The sequence below is a fragment of the Nicotiana sylvestris genome, chromosome 4, assembly GCF_000393655.2.
Source record: "Nicotiana sylvestris chromosome 4, ASM39365v2, whole genome shotgun sequence".
Classification (NCBI taxonomy): domain Eukaryota; kingdom Viridiplantae; phylum Streptophyta; class Magnoliopsida; order Solanales; family Solanaceae; genus Nicotiana; species Nicotiana sylvestris.
In genome coordinates, this window is record NC_091060.1 from 153,983,996 (window position 1) to 154,006,425 (window position 22,430).

Consider the following 22,430-nt stretch of genomic DNA (forward strand, 5'->3'; position numbering starts at 1 on the left):
CGACGACTCAGCGGAGGTGGATGTGGAGCAATATACGAGGCTGTTGTTGCTCCTTCTATTTGGGGGGGTCTTGTTCCCGAACACTTCGGGGAACCTAGTGAGCCTTCATTTTCTGCATCATATTGTGGACTTTGATGATACAGTCAGCTACAGCTGGGGTGGTGCTGTCCTATCGTTTTTGTACAGGCAGATGTGCCGGGCATCCATGGGCACACAGAGAGATGTTTCTGGCTTTCTGCCACTTCTACAGGTGACAACTTATTCAAATAATTTGTCGTTTAGTTCCAATTCTACCTAGTTAGAGTTAATCTTTACGTCAACTTTCTGTTTTAGGTTTGGGTGTGGGAGCGATTTCTGCAACTTCGGCCACCTCTACCACAGCTACCGGCTAATGTACATATTCCTGATCTCCCTCTAGCTTGTAGGTGGGTATTGCGTCGTAGACTTGCACGAGAGTATCATGGCCATCATAATCTCCCCTTCTGTAGGGATGTGTTGGATTTTCTGGAGGATGCACAGGTGAATATCTAACTAAACTTACCAATTAATTTTTAACTAGGTGTTGCGCAAACTAACGGTTTGTGTTATTATTTGATAGTTCATCTGGACGTCGTACAGCGAAGAGCTGATAGGTACCCTGCCAGCGTATTGCACGCACGGTCGCCATATTTGGAGGGCTTCCGTCCCTCTCACGTGCCTCGATATTGTTGAGCATCATGCCTCAGAGCGAGTATTTCGTCAGTTTGGATTTCCGCAGTCTATACCAACTCAGCCTGCATGGGATCCTTTACATTATGAGAGGGATGATAGGATGAGAGTGGACGACACATTTATTGAGTGGCTGACAGCGCAGTTGGGTATTTGGGATAGCCGAGGGGACTTGACCCCAGCTCCGCAACACTTTCCTATCGAAGTTTATATGGCATGGTACCGCACTGTTTCCCGACTTTTTATCGGGAACCCAGTTCATCAGGTAGATGGTCGATACGTCTCATACGCCGGGAGACATGAGGCTCTGGTATGTTTTCTGTTATTATCAATTACTTTAATAGTAATTTCTAGTCAAATACGTAGTTTATATTAAAAACTTTTGTGCAGGCGATTGGATTGCATACCGTATATCGTTTGGGGCAGCAGATGCAGAGTTATGTCCACGGCCCTGTGATCATGCAGGACTATAGTCGTCGCTTAATAGATGTGGCTGCCCAGACACTGCAGCGAGGCTGATCGGATCAGCGTTTGGCACACCAGCCAGATTATGTTGACCCAGCCACATACCAGCGAGGTCGTGGTATGCCACGGGTGGTGGCCGACGAGCTGCTGCTGCTCCACGATGACCTGCTGGTGTTGGACGACGCGGTCGTGGGCGGAGAGGAGGTCCCCAGCAAGGGGGCTTTGAGGCTCCTGCTGATGATGTTGCTGCTGATATGGGAGGTGGCATGCATGAGACCGACATGCCGTCTTACAGCCTTGGCATTTATGACACTCTAGGGACGTCGCAGGTGACCCCATCGGGTCAATTCTTGATCATGGGCTCGGATTTTCAAGGAGTGGAGTTGGGTAGATATTTCCCTGGCCCGTCTACCACTGATGAGTCTCGACCGATCCGAGATTTTGATAGTGGGCACCGACTGAGTTATGGCAGCTCATCACATGCGCAGGTATGAGTTTATTAGTATTAATTTTATTACTGTTTTTACTATAACTTATTTATTTTGTTTTAACTTTATTAATTTACTTTTTTAGGCTTCATGCGATGCTGCGACAGATGACTACATTCAGGATCCAGACACGATTATGGTAAGACAATATAAATTTTTGTGAATTGTTATGTAGTTTTCTATACTAAGTTTGATATTATTATGTAGCCTTCTACTGGACCTGACAGCACCACCGATACATGTCATCCTGTGCCGCATCCGGCCATAAGGAGATGACTTGATGATGATGATCCTGATAGCGTACCCGGGCGGCAGGGGATGAGCCTCAGGCCAACGGCTACTTTGAGACACACCGGATGCGGGACACATTGATTCGGTCTTCCATATTTTTGTTTTTTTGGTGTAAATAATATTTTTTTGTACATTAACAACAATATTTAGTCGAATATGACAGTTACTTTTTTTTAGTTCTCATTTCGTTTTATAGTTTTTGGTATAGTAACACAACAACTTAAACTTAACTTCCACTTAAATTAAAATAAAATTTAGTACAACAAACAAGGAAAACATTACTACAACACAAACACAAACATAACAGGCCAACATAATAAAAATACATGACATATGAAAATGACACTAAACACATACACGTCAATGCTCCATCCTCAGTTGTCATTTATTCTTCGCTCCAACCACTTAAATCGTTCTTCCATTTGTTCTTTTTCTTCTTCTAACTCTTTCACTCTCGCCTTCACCTCCGCAAGTTCCCGTTTATATTTTTCGTTGCGTTCCTTGTGTGCTTCACAATTCCATTCTGCTCTCCATTTTTTATCTTCCACCTCCTTTAGTTTCTCCCTCATTTCTGTAATAATTCTATCTGCCTCCTTTTGTATTCTATGCTGGTATAACAACATATTATGAAATTACTGTAATCTATCCCTGTAGCTTTCCTGATAACATGGTTCCTCAGCCCATTCATCAAATTCACAAGTAGGTTCGTCGGGTTGCTTGTACAACTTGTTCATACAACACCAATAGCGGCGTCCAACGTTAGCACCTTCCCACCCACAATCCATCATGCATGGTTTTCCACATAAGCAAATTGGTGGACGACCAGGTTGAGCCATTTGTGAACTATTTGCTTATAATAAAAACCTTACTTACTTTTAATGAAATATTTCTTGGGGGAAATTTTTAGCACACAAAATAACTACAATGACCCCATTATTTATAGGCTAAACAAGACACATATAGCGCCATATCTAATGGCGCTATATTAGATAGCGCCATATCTAATGGCGCCATATCATGATGTCGCCATATCTAATGGCGCCATATCATGATGTTGACGAGACGACTTTATGTCAGCCGGTCACACATATCTAATGGCGCCATATCATGATGTTTTCAGCTTTTTCAGTTCGACAAGACAAGACACACATAGCGCCATATGTATATTTTGTGTATTAAATATCGTGATAGCGACAAGACAACACACATAATAAATATACCGATAATTATATTAAATTATTATTTAAATAGGTAAAAAGGGAAAGTACAAATCATAATTAACAAACAAGAAAATATTATTTCATAAATACTTAAATCGTATACATAACAACTAATTATTACAACATGAACTCATGGGTAGTTAGGTACAATAGAAGAACACCCGCCCTGAGCTTGATTATTGTTGCCACCCAAAGGACATTTTCTACGGTCGTGGCCTGTTTGCGAGCATATACCACATTTGCGTGCATATACGATATCACTAACATCCATTTGGTTCCGTATACGCGTTCTCTTCTGCACCTGTCTTTTACGCAAATAGGACTTGTTACACACCATTTTAAATGGTTCTGGGGGCCAGTAATGCTCAGAACCCACTGGTTGCAACTGACCACTATATGTGTTTAGGTATTTGGAAACACTATATTGTTGATCAATATAGTTGGTCTCCGCATAACCAACACGTTGAAAACACTTGATGGCATGTGAACAAGGCATGTGGTAGATTGACCATTTCCCACATGAGCATAACCTTGTGGATTCATTTACAGTATGTACATTATTACCCCGATTATTATGGATAGCGGTGCGAACTTCAAAAATACCTCGTTCGTTATCATATTGCAAAAAGGAATGCCAATGTACTCGCCATCTGTATTTCTCTAATCTCTTCATAGGCACTGGCATAAATTCAACACCCCTTTCCATCAATTCCGTTGTAGCTGCAGACCGTTGTACAAACCTCTCCGCCATCTGCTTGAACGACATACGCACCATGGCTGTGACGGGCAATCCTCTTGCCGACTTTAATAACCCGTTGAAGGATTCTGACACGTTTGTAGTAAGAATTCCCCAGCGTCTGCCACCATCTGCATGCAACGTCCACTTTTCAGGATCATGTCGCATTAACCAACGATATGCTGCATCGTCTTCTTGCCTGATAGAATCCATATGCCTCCGGAATTTATGTTGTTGGTGGTCTGTTGCTTCCATCCACATCAAATCATGTAGATCTTTTTGGGATGTGCCTTCTTGAAATTGGCTTTAAAGTGCCTCACACAGTAACGGTGGTATGCATAAGGTTCTTGCCAAGCAGGAAGGTTCTCCACAGAACTTAATATACACTCATGACGATCAGATATTAGACAAATACCTGAACGATGTTTGACAACGTGCTCTTTCAAGTGGTTCAAAAACATTGTCCACGTCTCTGTGCTTTCATTTGCACAAATAGCAAAGGCTAGAGGAAATATCTGTCCATTTGCATCCACAGCCACGGCTATCAATAGCTTGATATCGTACTTTTCATAGACATGAGTTCCGTCTATGGATATTACGGGCCGGCAATACGGAAAACCATCAATTGCTGGCTTAAACGCCCAAAACACGTAATTGAATATATATTCTGGTTTACCCGAACTTCGCTCAAGCTTCCATTCAATAACTGTTCCAGGGTTAAAGTGCTGCAGTGTAGCCATGTAGCTAGGCAGATCTGCAAATGAATTATCCTAGTTACCATAGACTATTTCAAACGCTCTTTTGCGCCCAAGATATGCCTTTCTTTTAGTAATTGTGTGGCCATATTCCTGGTAGACTGCTGTAATGCACTCTTTGATTTTATACCTTATGGACGCTTCGATGTGCGGAATAAGTACAAGAGATATCAAGTCAATATCCAAGTTGAAGTGATTCCCGTTGAAAGTGTCCATTTCGCATGTGTGGGTGGGAATGTATTTACCCACTTTCCACATACCTGTTTTCTTCTTCGACGCACGCAACATCCAATTACATGGCCAAAACCACCTGCGGCAAATAGCCTTGTATACCGTCGGACTTGACTCCGATACCTGCATCTCACGACACTCTTTAACATTGTGCATTTTACAAGCCCTGCTTACGCGTGCTTTATCAGGAAAAAGCATCCCCTTTGCAAGCACCGTTGGTCTAGACTCATCCCACATTGCTGTCCGGATTTCATCAAAATCCCTTGTGAGAGCTTCCACATCCGACACGGCTGGCAAGTTATCAATATAAGGAATCTTCCTTGAATGAAACGGCACTTGAGACTCGTTCACTTTTCGTCTATGGGGGGCTCTCTTCAAATCCGGTCCTTCCTCCTCGTCCTCTTCATCACCATCCTCATGAGCAAATGGTGTCTCGTCTCCCGATTCATCGGCATTGTTATCGTAATCGCTGTTCTCTTCCTCACTCTATTCATCTGCCAGATCCTGATGTAATACGTCGTTTTCGGGCAATTGAGTGAGTACGGGTAGTTCAACTTGCTCGTTTTCACTGCACATTTCAACAAAAATATAAGCTGCTAAATTAATAAATGCTTTATATATGGCTGTAGCTTTTCACTTACAAGTTGTAATGTGATGACATTCCATGATGGACGTTTTCAGTTAGGTGATGACTACCGGATGGGTCACTTGTAAAATTCATATCCGGCCGGTACCCCCTATTAAATAAATGAGCGTTAAAATTTATTCAATACGCAAAAATATACATAATTAACACAAATGATAATTGAAGTTTACCACTCTTCTTGTGAATTATAGAAAGCAGGGTATAAATTATTTTCTCGCTTCTCATTCGCCGACGGTGATAAATTTAAATCAAGAAAAATTCTTTCATCTGGAACATGTCCGGCAAAAACTGATCTAGAATAACCACCCGATGACTGGGGGTTATCTCTACTACGCACAACCTCATTTTTTGGAATGTCTTCGACCTTCACGTACATCTCCAACATTGTGATTACAAGAAATTCCCGGCATTCGTCTGGAGTCCTCAAGAAATCACTCAAAGTGTCATCATCGTCGATGTTAAACTCTGAGTAAAAAGCAACCCCTTGCGGCATAACGGAATACGGATATCTTCCGGTTACTTTGAGTATCACTGAACGTTTTCTCACACTCATTTTTTTGCATAACAACGATATCAATGTTTCGTACTCCATTGAAAGTGGCAATTTAACATTACACTTAGCAGGTAAACTGTAGCCCACAGAGTTATTCTCCATCACAACCTCACCCCCCAATATAATGATACTCTTATTCTACGTTCTTCAGACATAATAAAAAAATGCTGGAGAATTTAACAACAATAGAAACCAACAAGAGTTAAAAAAATTTTTGAATGAAGTTGGAGCGATTCTACGATGTTTATATAGAAAATGGCTAGCCGGGTTTTTTTTTTTTGTATATAGCGCCACAAAAAGTGGCTTTATACGCATTTAAATTATTGAACCCAGACATTATTGGTGGGGTCAGGTATAAGGCATATAGCGCCACTATTAATGGCGCTATGTAAGTTTGTCAGTATAACGCCACTAATAGTGGCGCTATACAGTAACGGTACAGTTAACGTTACTGTATAGCGCTACTATTAGTGGCGTTATATATACTTTGGTAACTTTTTTTTTACACTTATTTGAGTATTTTTACTAAAAATAAACCATACTTTGGTTCCGCACTCATCCTTTGTATCCAAGAATTTGCACGTGTAAACAAGGTATTTCATGACTTATGACTCATCAAGCCTATTATTGCCACTTTTGCTTAGATTTATGCCAAGTGGCATCCCCAATAAGGATCTTTATCCAAATATATCCCCAATTAATTAGGTAATGTCCCGTTATTCGGCAATTAATCAATTACCCGCAAAATTAAAAATTATTCCCACTTACTTAAAATATTACTCACTTTTCACATACCTTATACACCTTACTATTATGGTCATGTATTACCTCTTATGGTATTAGTCCATAAATACCGAGTATTTTAGCTCGAGCCGTATTTTAACCCAATATGCAAAACTTGGACGAAAATTCGTTTTCTTTGACTTGTTTCCCCTCTCATCTTCACGAATTTACTCATCACTTACAATCCTTATAATCTCCAAATAATCTTTTCTTTGTACTGATGTCAGTTACCTTATGACAAAATTCAACGTACAATACTACAGGGTGCAATATCGTCGTAACTTCTTACTGCATGACATAACATCAATCGTAATACATTACTGCAAAGGGTAACACCATCATAACATATTACTATAGAGCATAACATCGTCGTAATATAATACTACAGGACGTAATATTGATGTAATATTGTGGGGCGTGACACCTCGAGTGCTTCCCAACCAAGGATACGCTAGTGTAATTGTCCTACCCCCGATCTGGGCGGGCAATTTTCAAATTAACAATGTGATGCTGCCATTGCTGGAGCAGCATAGGTATTTTACGGGCGCTGCCAATCAGAATGCTTACAAACAACTCAAGGGTTTCGTGGATACCTGTTAGGGGAGCAAGCAAACTAATATGTCGTAGGATGCACTTCGGTTGAGACTATTCCCTTTCTCACTTAGAGAGAAGGCATTGGATTGGCTTGAGAGACTTCCCAACCATTCCATCATTACTTGGGATGAGTTGGCGGATAAGTTCATTGTAAAGTTTTTCTCACCGGGGCGCATGGTAGCATTGAGAGATGAGATCTTAGCTTTCAAGCAGGAGCCCGCCAAACCACTACATGAGATTTGGGAGAGATATAGAACCATGGTAAAGGAATGCCCCAACAATGATATGATTGAGGAAATGATCCAACAGACTTTCCACCGGGGCATTAACACAACAAACCAGTGCATAGTGAACCAACTTGCTGGGGGCAATTTCAAGAAGTTGTCATATGATGAGGCTTGTGACATTCTTGACGAGATGGCTAACACATCCTCCACTTGGCAAAGTAGAGCCAATGTGCCACAGGGTAACCCCACGGCCGCTCACTTGCACAAAGAGCTATATGACCATGGGCAGGCTATAGCAGAGCTGACAACTACAATGAACCAGCTAGCAAAGGCACAGTTGCAACAAGTTCAAAATCCGCGCCAAGTACATGCGATGGAGGGTATCAACATGCTAGTGAACAAAAGAAGACAAAGAGGTCAACAGAATCAAGAGAGTTCGGATCAATTTGACAATGATGGTGGTGGATTCCAAGATGATGGTTATGATGGGCAAAATGAAGAGGTGCAATACGTGAATAACTACTAAGGGCAATTCTTCCAACCAACAACAATAGAGACCCCAAGGCAATTGGGGAAATCAACAACAATAAGGGAATAGTAATTGGGGGAACAACAACCAAAATTCCAATTGGGGCAATCAGAACAATAATCAGAACAACCAGGGTAATTGGAATGACAACAACAACAACAATTGCGGTGGTAACAACAATCAGGGAGGTTAGAACAATGCCAATCAAGGAAATCGGGGGCAAGGCTTTCAAAGGCCCCAATGTATCAACAACCGAACAATCCACCCCCATTTCCATCCCAAGGTCCTAGTTCTTCCAACAACGAATGAGGAGAATTGAAATGATGTTTGAACAGACGATGAAAAAGAATTTGGACTCTGATGCTCAGTTGGCTTCCCACAATACTTCAATAAGAAACTTGGAGGTTCAATTAGGCCAAATCTCACAATCCTTGAATACTCGTCCTAAGGGGGCTCTACCAAGTGATACGGTATTTAACTCGAAGGGTGGGAACAATCATGTTATGGTGGTAACTACAAGAAGTGGATGAGGCGGTGATGTGAATGCCTCGAAGCAAAAGGAAATTTTGAATGATGAAGTTGAGTTGCAAGATGATGAAATTCCTTTGATAGTTGAAAATGTGATTGATGAGAACGTGAATGAAGAAGTGAGGATTGATATTCAAGATGCCAAGGTGGAGACTCAGAATGACGTGAACCCGTCTAGGGAGCACATAATAGACATGCCAGAAACGGTTGTGCCTAAAGCCAAGGATCGTTTTCCAAGGCCACCTTCATCTTATCCTCAAAGGCTCACGAACCAGAAAAATGAGAATCAGTTTAAATAGTTTATTGATATGATAAAGAGCTTATCCATTAATGTGCCTTTGGTGGAGACTCTAGAACAAATGTCGGGCTATGCTAAATTCATGAAGGACTTGGTGACAAAGAAAAGATCCATGGATTGTGAAACTATCAAGATGACCCACCAAGTTAGTGCAATAGTGCATTCAATGGCCCTGAAGCTTGAAGATCCTGGTGCTTTCACCATTCCTTGCACTATTGGGAGTGCGGACTTTGCTAAAGCTCTATGTGATTTGGGGGCAAGTATCAACTTGATTCCCTACTTAGTTTTTAAGACTTTGGGTATTGGGCAACCGAGGCCGACTTCCATGAGATTGCAAATGGCAGATAGAACTATGAAGAGACCATTGGGTATTATTGATGATGTTCTTTTCCGTGGGGACATATTTATCTTGCCAGCTAATTTTGTGATCTTGGATTGTGAGGTAGATTATGAGGTTCCAACCATATTGGGAAAACCTTTCCTTGCTATTGTGAAGGCCTTAGTTGATGTGGAAGCAGGGGAACTCACCTTCCGGGTGGGTGATGAGAAAGTGGTCTTTCATGTATGCAAGTCAATGAAGCAGCACAATAGTTCTGAGGTGTGCTCTTTTGTGGACCTTATCATAGCAGTGATAGTTGATAATACTAGTGCAATGATCAATCTGGAGGACTCTCTAGAGTCGTGCTATTGAATCTTGATGTAAATGAGGATGAAGGCCGAGTGGAGTGCGTGAATGCTTTATATGGAATGGGCTCTTACTCTTATGAGCCTAGGAAACTCTCTTTGGATCTTGAGAATAGGAAGACTCCACCAACAAAACCTTCAATTGAGGAACCTCCAGTGTTAGAGTTGAAGTCGTTGCCCCCACACCTCAAGTATGAGTTCTTAGGCCATAGTTCAACTTTTTTAGTTATAATTTCTTCTTGTCTTACTAACATGAAGGTTGATGCCACATTGACGGTGCTTCAAAAGCAGAAAAAGGCAATTGGATGGACTTTAGCTGATATTCAGGGAATAAGACCCATATTCTATATGCACAAGATTATTCTAGAAGATGAAGCAAAGCCCTCCTTGGAACATCAAAGGAGGTTGAACGAGGCAATGCAAGAAGTTGTGAAAAAGGAGGTGATCAAGTGGTTGGATGCCGGGGTTGTGTACCCCATCTCTGATAGCTCTTAAACTTCGCCGGTGCAATGTGTTCCGAAGAAGAATGGCATGACCATGGTTGCAAAGTCGCAAAATGAGTTGATTTCTACTAGAACCGTCACCGGGTGGAGGGTATGCATGGACTACAGGATCACTTTCCATTGCTTTCCTTGATCAGATGTTAGATCGACTTGCTGGGCGTGCCTTCTACTATTTCTTGTATGGGTATTCTGGATACAACCAAATCTTGATTGCTCTAGAAGATCAGGAGAAGACCATATTCACTTGTCCATACGACACCTTTTCCTTTTCTCGGATGTTTTTTGGGTTGTGTAATGCACCGGCTACATTTCAGTGGTGTATGATGGCCATTTTCACCGATATGGTGGAATATATTTTGGAGGTGTTCATGGATGACTTTAGTATTGTGGGTTATTCGTTAGATAAATGCTTGAAAAATCTTGATAGAGCGTTGGCCCGTTGTGAAGAAACCAATCTTATTCTTAATTGGGAGAAACGCAACTTCATTGTTAAGGAGGGCATAGTTCTTGGGAATAAAATTTCAAAACATGGTATAGAGGTGGACAAAGCAAAAATCGATGCAATTTCGAGGCTCCCTCCCCCTACCTCTGTCAAGGGAGTTAGAAGTTTTCTTGTGCATGCGGGGTTCTACCGGAGATTTATCAAAGACTTTTCGAAGATAGTGAATCCCTTATGCAAGTTATTGGAAAAAGATGCCAAGTTCGTGTTTGATAAGAGATGTATGCAAGCCTTTGAACTTCTCAAGCACAAGTTGACCACCACTCCTATTATTACTGCACCTAATTAGAGCTTGCTTTTTGAACTCATGTGTGATGAGAGCGATGTTGCGGTTGGGGCGGTTTTGGGTCAAAGAGTGAACAAAATGCTTCATCTGGTGTACTATGCGAGCAAGACAATGAATGATGCTCAAGTGAACTACACGGTGACCAAGAAAGAGTTTTGGGCTATTGTGTTCGCGATAGAGAAATTTTGGCCGTATCTCATGGGTGCCAAGATCATAGTCTATACCGATCATGTCGCACTCCGGTACTTGATGACGAAAAGAGATTCCAAAGCTAGACAGATGTGATGGCTCTTGTTACTTCAAGAGTTTGATTTGGAGATTGTGGACCGGAAGGGTAGTGAAAACCAAGTGGCGGACCACTTGTACCGCTTGGAGGAGGAGAGGAGGCCTCGTGATGGCCTAGAGATCAATGATTCATTTCCCGACGAACAACTCCTTTCAGTGTCGGTGAATGGTATGCCATGGTTTGCGGAAGTTGTTAATTTCCTTGTGACTGGTATAATCCCGTGTGAGCTCTCTTCTAACCAAAGGAATAAGCTCAAACGGGATAGTTTGGATTTCTATTGGGATGAGCCGTACTTGTTCAAGATTTGCACGGATGGTGTGATCCAAAGGTGTGTCCCGGAGGAGGAGAAATTGAGTATCTTAGAGGCTTGTCATTCCTCTCCCTACGGTGGCCATCATGGTGGGGTGAGGATGGCTTCCAAAGTTCTTATTTGTGTGTTTTATTGGCAAACTTTGTACAAAGATGCAAGAAAACTTGTGAAGAGGTGTGACAAATATTAAAGAGCGGGTGGAATTTCGAAGAAAGATGAGATGCCTCTCAATACTATTCTTAAAGTTGATATTTTTGATGTATGGGGCATTGATTTTATGGTCCCGTTTGTTAGCTCGTGTGGGAACACATACATCCTTTTGGCGGTTTACTATGTTTCAAAGTGGGTTGAAGCCATGTCTTTACCCAACAATGAGGCCTGGAGTGTTATTATGTTTCTCAAGAAGAGTATTTTTACAAGGTTTGGCACTCCTCGTGCAATCATAAGTGATGGGGGGTCTCATTTTTGTAATAGAGCCTTTGATACTTTGCTTGCAAAGTATGGTGTCAATCACAAAGTTTCTACTCCTTATCTTCCTCAAGCGAGTGGCCAAGTTGAAGTCTCAAACAGGGAAATCAAGAGTATATTGTCAAAGACTGTCAATGCAAATAGGACCGATTGGTCAAAGAATTTGGATGATGCTCTATGGGCTTATAGGACTGCTTATAATACTCTGATTGGTATGTCTCTGTATCGGTTGGTGTTTGGGAAAGCTTTCCATCTACCGGTTGAGTTATAGCACAAGGCCATGTGAGCTTTGAAGAAGCTGAATCTTGAATAGGATGTGGCAACAAATCTTCGTGTGGAGCAGCTTAATAAACTTGATGAATTCTGATTCCATGCCTACTCCAGTTCGTTCTTGTACAAGGACAAGATGAAGTACCTTTATGATAAATATGCCTGTGGCAAGGAGTTCAAAGTGGGTGATTTGGTTCTCTTGTTCAACTCTCGGTTACGTCTATTTTCGGGAAAGCTTAAGTCGAAATGGAGTGGACCTTTTGAAGTGGTATTTGTGACTCTATTTGGTGCACTTGACCTGAAGAACAAAAATGGGGAGGTTTTTAGAGTTAATGGGCACTGGTTCAAGCACTACCTGGGCAAGATTGATGACAGCCACGTGGTGGCACTGCTCTATCTAAAGTGATTTGATGGTAACTTTCATAGTGTTGTGGCGTTAAATCAGGCACTTCTTGGGAGGCAACCCATGTCTTTCTTTTTGTTTTTCTTTGATTCTCTTCTTAGTGTAGGATTTATTTTTGGACTGACTGGTTACGAGAAGTTGTAGGATTGCCTTGATGTAGTGCAGGATCAAGTTTGAAAACATAATCACTCTTTGAAGTTTACAATACGGACCGCACTTCATTTTGTACGGCCGCAAAAGCCTTAGTGTGGGGGCAAAAAATCAATGTAGACCACAGAGTTGATTGGTCAAAAGTGAGGAGTCTCTGAAGTTTTCCACCGCGGTCGCAATATATTTTTGTGCGGTCCGTGGTGGACCACTGCAGCCGTATTGCATTTCTTGCGGTTCGCAGTGGTCATCTTCCCAGTGCTGCATGTTTCTGAGTATCGCGGATCGCGGTGCCATTTTGTGCGGTCCGCGGTGGGTAGGTGAGATGGTCCCTAGGTCCTTTTTCTATAAATAGGACCTGAGGCCCTCAGTTTGAACTTTTCGACCTTTTACTCTTAGAGCTTAAAAATTACTGTTCATAACTCTAATTGCACTAATTCAACTGCTAAATCTCGATTAATCAACAGTGCATCTCACTTCGAGTAACTTTAATTCCTTCTTAGTTGTTTAATTTTGCTATTTTCTTTTGACTTTTATTTTTCTTAGTCTTTCTTCTTTATCTTCCCGTTTTCTTTCAATTCTGTAGCATAGGTTTGTCTCGTCATGTTAAATTGGGATTAATTAGTTAAAACATTGATTCAACACCTAGGGAATCAATATTAGGTGAAATATTGGACTAAAATGTGAAAAATTTGAACCCTAGGTTGGTATAGCTGCTGGGAACTCACCGCGGACCGCGGTGTATTTTGTGCGGTCCGGGGTGCTTCTGTGTGATCCGCAGTGCTATTTTGTGCGGACCGCGGTGATAAATGTTCTGAAAGCTGACAATTAAGGACCGCGGCCGCAATGGATTTTATGTGGTCCATGGTGCCTCAATACGGACTGCAAGGCATTTTGTGTGGTCTGCAATGCCTTTAATCAGAAAGTGGGTAGTCTGAACCCCACCTCAGTGCAGACCGCAATGTATTTTGTGCGATCCGCGGTAGCTTCTTTGCGGCCGCACTTCATTTTGTCTGGTCTGCGGTCTGCAACTTCTAAATGTCTGCAATTTTTTCTACAATGATTCACTGACTCTGCTGATACTAACAAAGTTCAATTGTATTCTCTTTGAAGATCATGGTGAAATCACGAGGCAGAGGTGATAAACAGAAAGGGAAAGGAGAGTCCTCCCGAGGTAGGGGACAAGGAATGATTAGATTGACCTCGCAAGCCCGACAAAACATCAAAAATACCAGAAGGCTCAGAAAGGCTGTTGATAGAGCTATTGACCAATCAGGAAGTGATTATGAGCCTTCCCGAGAGGCATCTGACTCAGACTCCGTGCCAGAGTATGTTCCTGACTAGCCGGAGAGGAACAGATTAAGGGATACAACTCCGGTCTCTCCTACTGCCCAAGTATCAGTGCGCATATCTTCTGAGTCGTTTGAGGGCTCAGTTACAGGCAGTGGCAATGAATATTCCACCTCACTTACAGCTTCACTATCCGGGGAGCGGCCCGTAGAAGAAGAAAGAGAAGAAGTTAGAGGAGGTTAGCCCCAAGTAGGAGGGGTAGAGAGAACCAGAAATCCGGAGGCCTGGCAGGACAAGTTCGTGAGTGAAGTGGCCTACCACAAGTTCAGAGAGTAGTGGCCCGAGAGGAAGCTACTATTGGAGCGGAAATTCATTACAAAGTACCTCATGCCTCACAACCCCAATGTGTTGAGGCAATTCAGGAAGAGAGCAGGTTAGGACTTTTTCATAGGCCATGTAGAGGATGCAAATGAGCACTTGGTGAAGGAGTTTTACACGAATGTTTCCCACATCAAAAAAGGGCACCACAATGACCAAAGTGCGCAGCATAAAAGTGAAATTTGATGGCAAAACAATAAATGATTATTTGGGCTTCCCGGAGGAGGATGAGACCTTGTACTTAGACAAGGTAGCTTTGGGGGAGGATGCCCGACGGTGGCTAGCTGAGTACTTGGCAATCCCAGGTACCACCCCAGCATGGTTGACAGCGGGGGTAAAAATTCTGAGGCGAACCCTTAACTTTGAAGCAAAGGGGTGGGAGACATTTATTTGTAGCTGGATAGACCCTACCACTCACAACAACTCCCTTCCTATCCACCGGGCTATATTGGTGGCATCGATCATGGCGAGGTACCCGATCAACATCGGGAATGTGATATCTAGGGTTATTACACGGCGTGTGAACGAAGGTGACAGATCCTATCCCTTCCCCAATTTCCTAACCATGTACTTCAAGGACCTTGATGTGGAGAAATGGAGATTTGATGTGAAAGTTAAAGCAAAGGCACCGTTCTCTTGGTACTGCACCAAGGGTCCCGACAACCCCAAGGACCCTAAGGGCAAAGCCACTACTTCAACTAGCTAGTCTGAAGAGCCAGTAGAAGTAGTGGCTCCTACTCAGCCTCCTTCCACCACAGAAGACATGGCCCCAGGACCCTTCACTTCTATAGATCCAAAGATCCCCTCATCCACTGCATATCCTTTGACTGCCCACCGCCTGAACTAGACCGTTGCCAGTATTAACAACTGGATGCAGATAGCCACTTCTAAGCTATCTGTATTATCTACTTCGGTGGCAGCCCAGTCAGTACCTCCTCCACCACAGGTCCCACAGTCAGTAGAGGACACTCTGAAGGAGCTTCTCGACAACCAGAAGATAGATGTTGTTGATTCTCATGGCAAGGCATTTAAGGAGCTTTCTAGGGAGGCGAAGAAAATGAGAAAGACTCGGTCTTCAAAAGAGTTGGTGAAGGAGCTAAGGGTGGAGGTAGAGAGGTTAAGGCAGATTACTTGCCTCTGGATCTGTTATTGCATGACCCGACTCCAGCAGCCCAGCCCCATCCAGAGCAGAAGACAGAGAGGCCACCCAAGAGGAAGAGGGTGATTCCCCGTACTGACGATGTTGTCATAGAGTTGGAGGACCCGTAGGGAGGTTCCTCTAGCCAGCCCCAAATTCAGTACAGGCCCAGGACTCAGTCCAAGTCTATGTCCCAGTAGAGACACAGATCACAGAGAGCCAGTCACAAGATCTCGAGCAGACCAAGGACCCCGGGAGCCAGATTTAGGACCCAATGCAAACGGAGGGCCAATAGAAAGTTTCTTTTTCCTCTGTTCCTTATTTTGGTTAGTTAGCATTAAGGACAATGCTAACTTTCATTTAAGGGGTATCCCTATTTGGATGACTGTATATATGACAATATTTTTTTGTATGCTTTCTTTTACCTTTGGTATGTATATAACTTTATCATTTTATTGCACTTTTCGTACTTTTTACTTTTGGTCTATATATAAAGTTACATTCTTATGTATATATTCATTCTCCCTATTGTATATTCGACTAATTCCCCTCTTGTATATATTCATTTTATTTTCCAAATTTTTCCTTTCATAGTTTCTTATTTTATTTTCATAGCTTCTTGTTCTGAGTTTTTGCGTGCAATAAGCCTTTGGTTTCTTAATGCTACTGTTCTTTCCAAAGGTGGAATTTGTGTGAACCAAGTGGCTCTTCCCGATGATGGATGGCATGAAAAACTTCTTAAGGGTTTGAGTCTGTTTTCTTTTTGCTTTTTAGTAGCTAGTTGGTAAGGGTGCCTCAAGCAAAGCTTCACTTGGGCCTAGCACATTTGCCTTTTATCCTATGGTCAAAAGCAAATTGTTGTGTATAGGATGGTGAAAGTTGTGACCTTGAGACTCTTGTGTTGGCCGATAATCATCAAGTGGTTTTTCGGGACCATTGTGTTTCTCAAATCTTAGCTAAGGTTGTTGTGGGCCCCCGAATCTATTTCTTTAGCAATCCCATAGCTCGTGTGGTGAGAATTTGAATTGCAAGTCCAAGTCCTGAGCCATTAATCTAGAACTTGCCTTGAATGTTTGTCTAGGCAAAATCCTAAGTGTAATTTGACTTGAGATGTGATTATAGGCTCTCCTTGATCCGAATGATGTCTTGAATACTTCCATATCCTACCAATGATAATATCTCTAGTCAACCCTTTTGAGTCGTAGACCTTTTTCTTTCAAAAACCACGATACAAGCCTTTACCCGTTCTAAAAAAAATACCCTCTCTTGGCACCTGATCTTTCCTTAGCACAAAGCAAAAGCATAAGTTTGGGGGGAGACGAGGAATGCAACAAAGTGGTAAAAGGTACAAAATGAAGAAAAGGAAAGGCAATGAAAAAGAAAGAAAATCAAAAAGACAAAAAGAATGATCAATGTATAAAAGAATGAAGGGATTCAATAAAAATAAAAAGGTGAAAGGTGTGGAAAGTTGAGAAAGGAGAAAAGGTTTGAAATGAACAAGAAGGAGTGATAGTGTGTATCTCTAACCCCTAAGAAAGAAGCAAATGACTTAAAAAGTCAAGTGAATATGTGCCAAAATGAAGCAAATGAAGTGCTAAAGGGAAGATGGAACTTACTTAGACCAAACATTTCCTACCCTGAACCAAAAGCCTTCACTATATTTCCAAAAAGCCCTATATGATCTAGAGTTAAATGAAGCTTACATTAGTGGTGACTCACATAAGGGGCAAGCTTATGTTACTTAGAGCTGAACTTGTGACCTTTCTTTGAGAGAGATGAGTGTGTTTCCACTATCCTCGTTCTGAGTGCTACAATATTAAAGGTGAGGTTTGCTTAGGGAGAGTTAAGGATGTATGAGTTTGGGTTCCACAATGACCAAAGTAACAGAAAGAGTTTCTTTGATGTGTTGAGTCAACTCTTGATACTCTTGTGTCGCACTAAATCCATGGTGCTTAAAAGAGTGAATGCTGTTAATCATTCATTTGAATTGAGGGCAATTGTTAGTCCCAATTGATGCTAGATGAGGTCACTTTAGGCCAGCTAAATTTTCTTGGATTTACTCTTAAGAGGTGGGTCTTATTTTGTTTGCTTGAGGACAAGCAAAAGCTTAAGTTTGGGGGAGTTGATAACTAGGGATTATAGTGCATTTTACACTCCTTGTTACTTGAGTTCTGATTGAAAATGTGTACAAAATAGTCCCAAAGGCTTACATGTTGTACTTGTTTGTAGGGTTTGGTCAACAAGGTGACAATTAATCAAAATCAGCTCAAAAAGGAGTGAAACATGCACAAGTACCAAGAAAAAGTTCAAGCACGGTGCAACAGGTCCAATGCGGCACACTCCATTCTGTGCGGTCTGCAGTAAAGAAGTTCAGAGAGGTGCTCATTTCAGACAGTCAAGCATTGCAGCCGCAAAGCAGTTCATGTGGACCGTAATGGGCTCACCGCGGTCGCACTCGATATTGTGCGGTCCGCCATGAATGAGTTTAGAGAGTTGAAGATTTGGAACTTAATACCAATGCGGTCCGCGGTACTTTTTGTGCGGACCGCAACAGAAGCCACCACGGCTGCGGTGCATTTTGTGGGGCCCACGGTGGCCAATTTCAGAGAGCAGAGTTTTAAGCCAAGAAGCCTCAATGCGGCCGCAATCGATTTTTTACGGTCTGTAGTACCCCCGTCGGGGTATTTTTTGTGCAGAAAATTTGTCCAAGTATAAATAGTTTAGTTTTCCATTTTTGGGTCATTAGTTGTATTTTAACTTCCAGCTGCGCTCGTGAACAGTGTTACTTACCAATTTTGAGTAATTCTAGAGTAGTTTTATCATTGAATCTTCAAGTTTTAGCTTGTAATTAATATTATGGGTTTTTCTTCATCTATTTCTTTGTTTTCTTCTATTATCATGAATAGCTAGACCCATTAGCTAGGGTTGTGGCTCAACCCTAGTGTGGGTATTTGATGGGTATTGTGTGTTTTTTAAGGCTTGAATGTCTATAGGTGTTTGATATTTGGACTAATTTATGGTTTCAATGTTGAATTAGTGGTTGCAAACACTAATTTGTGCCTATTTGACTTGGGTTCTTCTTGAGAAAGAGAACTTGAGTCTAGGAAAATTAGTCTAACAAGGAATTGGGGCGTATTCAAGAGATTGATAGCTCAAATTAAAGGGTTAAACCTAGAGACATTAATACCCGACTTGAACCTAAATTGCTTGCACAAATTATCATACCCAATTGGTCTTTAAAAAGTCAATTATGGCAAAATCACTCAAACTACCAAGAGTATAGAGTGAGAAGTTTAGTGCATTGGTTATATCGTAATCTCCAACATGACAACCCAGCCTTAGACCCGAGAACTCGTCAAGTATCCACTTAGGAGAAAGTCACTTCCCTAGTGCCTTCTTAACTATTTAGACAACCTTCAAGTATTTCACTGTTAGCTAAATTTAGCATCTTATTAGCATAAAGTTAGAAGTAAAATCAAAAGACCAACTATGATTATAAGTGCAATTAAGAGCAATTATACATCTCTAACTTAGATAGAAACCCAATTCCCATTTCTAGCTCCTTGTGGAAATCGATCCCAACCTTCTCGGGTAAAAGCTGCTTCGAGCACTCTCGCTACTTTGTAGTAGTGCAGGGTTGGCACCGATCAATGACCAGTAAGCAACTGCTATCGCAGCAGGAGCAACCTCGCTCCAATTCCTTCACTACCTCAAACTTGATCGTTCACCATAACCACTCTTTCACCCATCCCGAAATCTCATGCCCGTTCTTGTAATGACTTCATCGGTACATTCCACCGATGGATTTGGAACTACACAGGCCTGATTCTTGTGAAACCAGGGATATGTAGGCAGCTCAAAGACCAGGGTTCGGCCTCTATCTTTCAAAACATCTCATTTGGTCAAAATTGGCCATCATTTCTTTACCTGAAAACTCTTTCATCCTTTTCGGGTAAAGAGGGGCAGCTGTTGATATCCAATTCTTCCCTATAATTACATATACAACTTTAAAACTATGCATTAGCATCAATTTATATTTTTCCATAATTTCTACATTTTAGGGATTTTTAATTAATTTATCCAGTATTTTATTTATATAAATAATTACAAATTGCATCGCAAAGAACTTTATAACAATTTCATGGTTTAATTTTATTCATATTAAGCTCAAATTATTTCATAAGTAGCCATATCTATATTTTTGGTTATAATTGCAATAAATTTGCAATTATTGCCCATGCATGCATTATTATATTATTTTACTAGAAAATAGCTTGTTGCTTTTTTAAAATATTGAGTAATTATTTTAAAGCATTTTTATGCATGAAAATTATTTTTTATAATCTATTAATTATTTTTATAAAATCTTTTTACCAATTATTTAGGTATTTAACAAATAGCCCTTTTTATTTCAGACTTAACCCTTTCAATACCAGCCCAAAACCCCCTTAATACTAAACCAAAAACCAACCCACAACCCCTTAGGCCCAATCTGTATTCACCCGATCCAATACCTGGCCAATCTTGGTCGTTGATCATTATGATCAACGGTCCAGCTTTCCCCTACCATAATTAAACCCTAATGAAATCTCCCCCCCCCAAACCTCTCATTATCTCCTCTCACCCGCCGTCACTCACCTTTCCTCCTCACAAATGCTCTCTAATATTAACCCTAATTCACAATCTCCGTGACTCATCCACCGCCATCCATGGTGGTTTCTCACCACCCCGAGCCTCTAATGGCCTCTCATGTGCTGGGTACTTCCGTCTCTAAGGTCCTCAAGGGACCAGGGTTAGTCTACTTACACCTTTGGTTCTTTCTCACCTATTTCAGGCCGCTCTGGTTCGATTTTCAAGTAAGAATTTCTTATTTTCATCTTGGACCTATGGATTTCTAAGCCTATGTCTTCATTTTTTGTATTATTTCTTGAAACCCTAATTTCGTCCTTTGAACTTCTTAGATCTGTACAGATCTGAGATGGATTGAACTTATTTCACTTGTTTTTTATGAAAATCTTCTGGTTTTACGAGTGGCTTTCCATTTTCTCAAACTAGGGTTTCCTGAAAATCCTTTTCCTTAACCCTAACTAGTTTATGCTAAAACCCCATTTTTTGATATTTTTTGCTTTGATTCTGAGTTTGATAGTATTACTTGTGCACTGTTTTCGTTCTATGCTGTGATTCTTATGATTTTCCTTTAGCTTAATTCGATATCTTGTGATTTTTACCCTAGTATGTCTCTATTAGGGTTTATGATTCGATTCTCGACTGATTCTGTGTGTTTATACTTGGCTTACTTGTTTATTCATGGAAACCTATATTATTCTCCCTTAAATCAGTATTATTTGTTTGAATTTTGATTCACTGATTTGCACTATTAAGACCTATGTGTTGGTTTTGATTATTTCCTTATATTTACACCTTCTAATTATTTTCTTACCTTACTAGAATCAACTATGATACTTACAGATTCCTCAAAATAGTTTCCTTAATTAAAACCCTGTTATTTACCCCTAATTGCCCATTATGTGCTTAAGTTTTACTCAATTCTTCTTTCCTTAAATAATATCTTGCCCTTTACCGTTGGTTGATTACCCCTTAATTGGGGGAGACCTTACTGATATTATGCATGAGTGATTCTGTAAATTTCCCTAATTGTTGAAAAATTGATCTTTTACCTTATTTTGTTCAATTCTTAACCACTATATATGCTCTCCTCTATTCTCACTTTTGGACACAAACATTCGTTCACCACTACACTTACACTCTAAAAGCTCTCTTTGTTCTTCTCTGTTACTTCTGATATTCATTGGCCTAGCCAGCTGAAAGCCAAGGCTAACCATTGCACAATCTTTGCTCTACATTCTATGTTCTTCTTCCTAGCTGGTATGCCCCTGATTAATTTTTGAAATCTAACCTTACGTGCCCTAGTTCATCAATTGTGAGTTCTATTCTTATTCTTGTTTACTGCTGATAATAGGCTAGATTCATATCGTTTGGCGACTATTTATGCCCCAACTTGACTATGCTTCACCATTCTATGAAGGTTATGAGGACTTAGGACAGTGTTTGGAGCTAAACTAAAGAAAGGGAAGCCCCTCGGAGTTGAGTACGTGTGAAAGAAGAAAGAAAAGAAGAGAGAAAATGTTGATCCACTCTAGCACGGGCCAAGCACGGCCTTAGCGTGACCGCGCTAGAGCAGAAAAACGGGACAGTGTACTTTGCCATATGCGCGACTACTAGCGCGGTTCAAGCGCGGCCGCGCTAGTCACTTCGGAGCGTAGAAAGTTCAGGGGTAATTCCACTTAACCTATAAGAGGTCCAGCTCGCCCAAAAAGAGATTATCAAGGTTTTATAGCTTTGTTAAAGGCAAGAAGAGCAAGAGGTAAGGAGGATAATTCGGCATCGAGTTCTACCTTTATTCCTTTTGTTTTTATCATTCATGATGAATTTTGCTATTGTTATTAAGAATAGATTATGAGTAGCTAATTATTTAGTCTAGGGTTTTGATGGAACTTATTGAGGGATGAACCTTTTGTTGTGTTAATATAGTTTGCCCAGCTTAATCTCTATTTGTTCAACTACATTCTTGTTGTAGTTAATTGATATGATCCTCAATTAGTTATGCCTATTTAATATGTATTACTCGAGAGAGAGTGCATAATTAGGTAGTTGTTGAACACCACCACTCCCAAAGTATATGAGGAATCAATAAC

At 41.1% G+C, this 22,430-nt stretch overlaps 1 protein-coding gene across 1 annotated transcript; it reads left to right on the forward strand.

Moving 5' to 3' along the window:
- Window positions 1–1,378: 1,378 nt before the first annotated feature.
- Window positions 1,379–2,128, forward strand: LOC138889072 (uncharacterized). Its single transcript, XM_070171631.1, has 3 exons — window positions 1,379–1,661; window positions 1,747–1,800; window positions 1,869–2,128. The coding sequence occupies exons 1-3, from the start codon at window positions 1,428–1,430 to the stop codon at window positions 1,935–1,937; spliced, it is 357 nt and encodes a 118-aa protein (XP_070027732.1). The 5' UTR covers window positions 1,379–1,427; the 3' UTR covers window positions 1,938–2,128.
- Window positions 2,129–22,430: the final 20,302 nt, after the last annotated feature.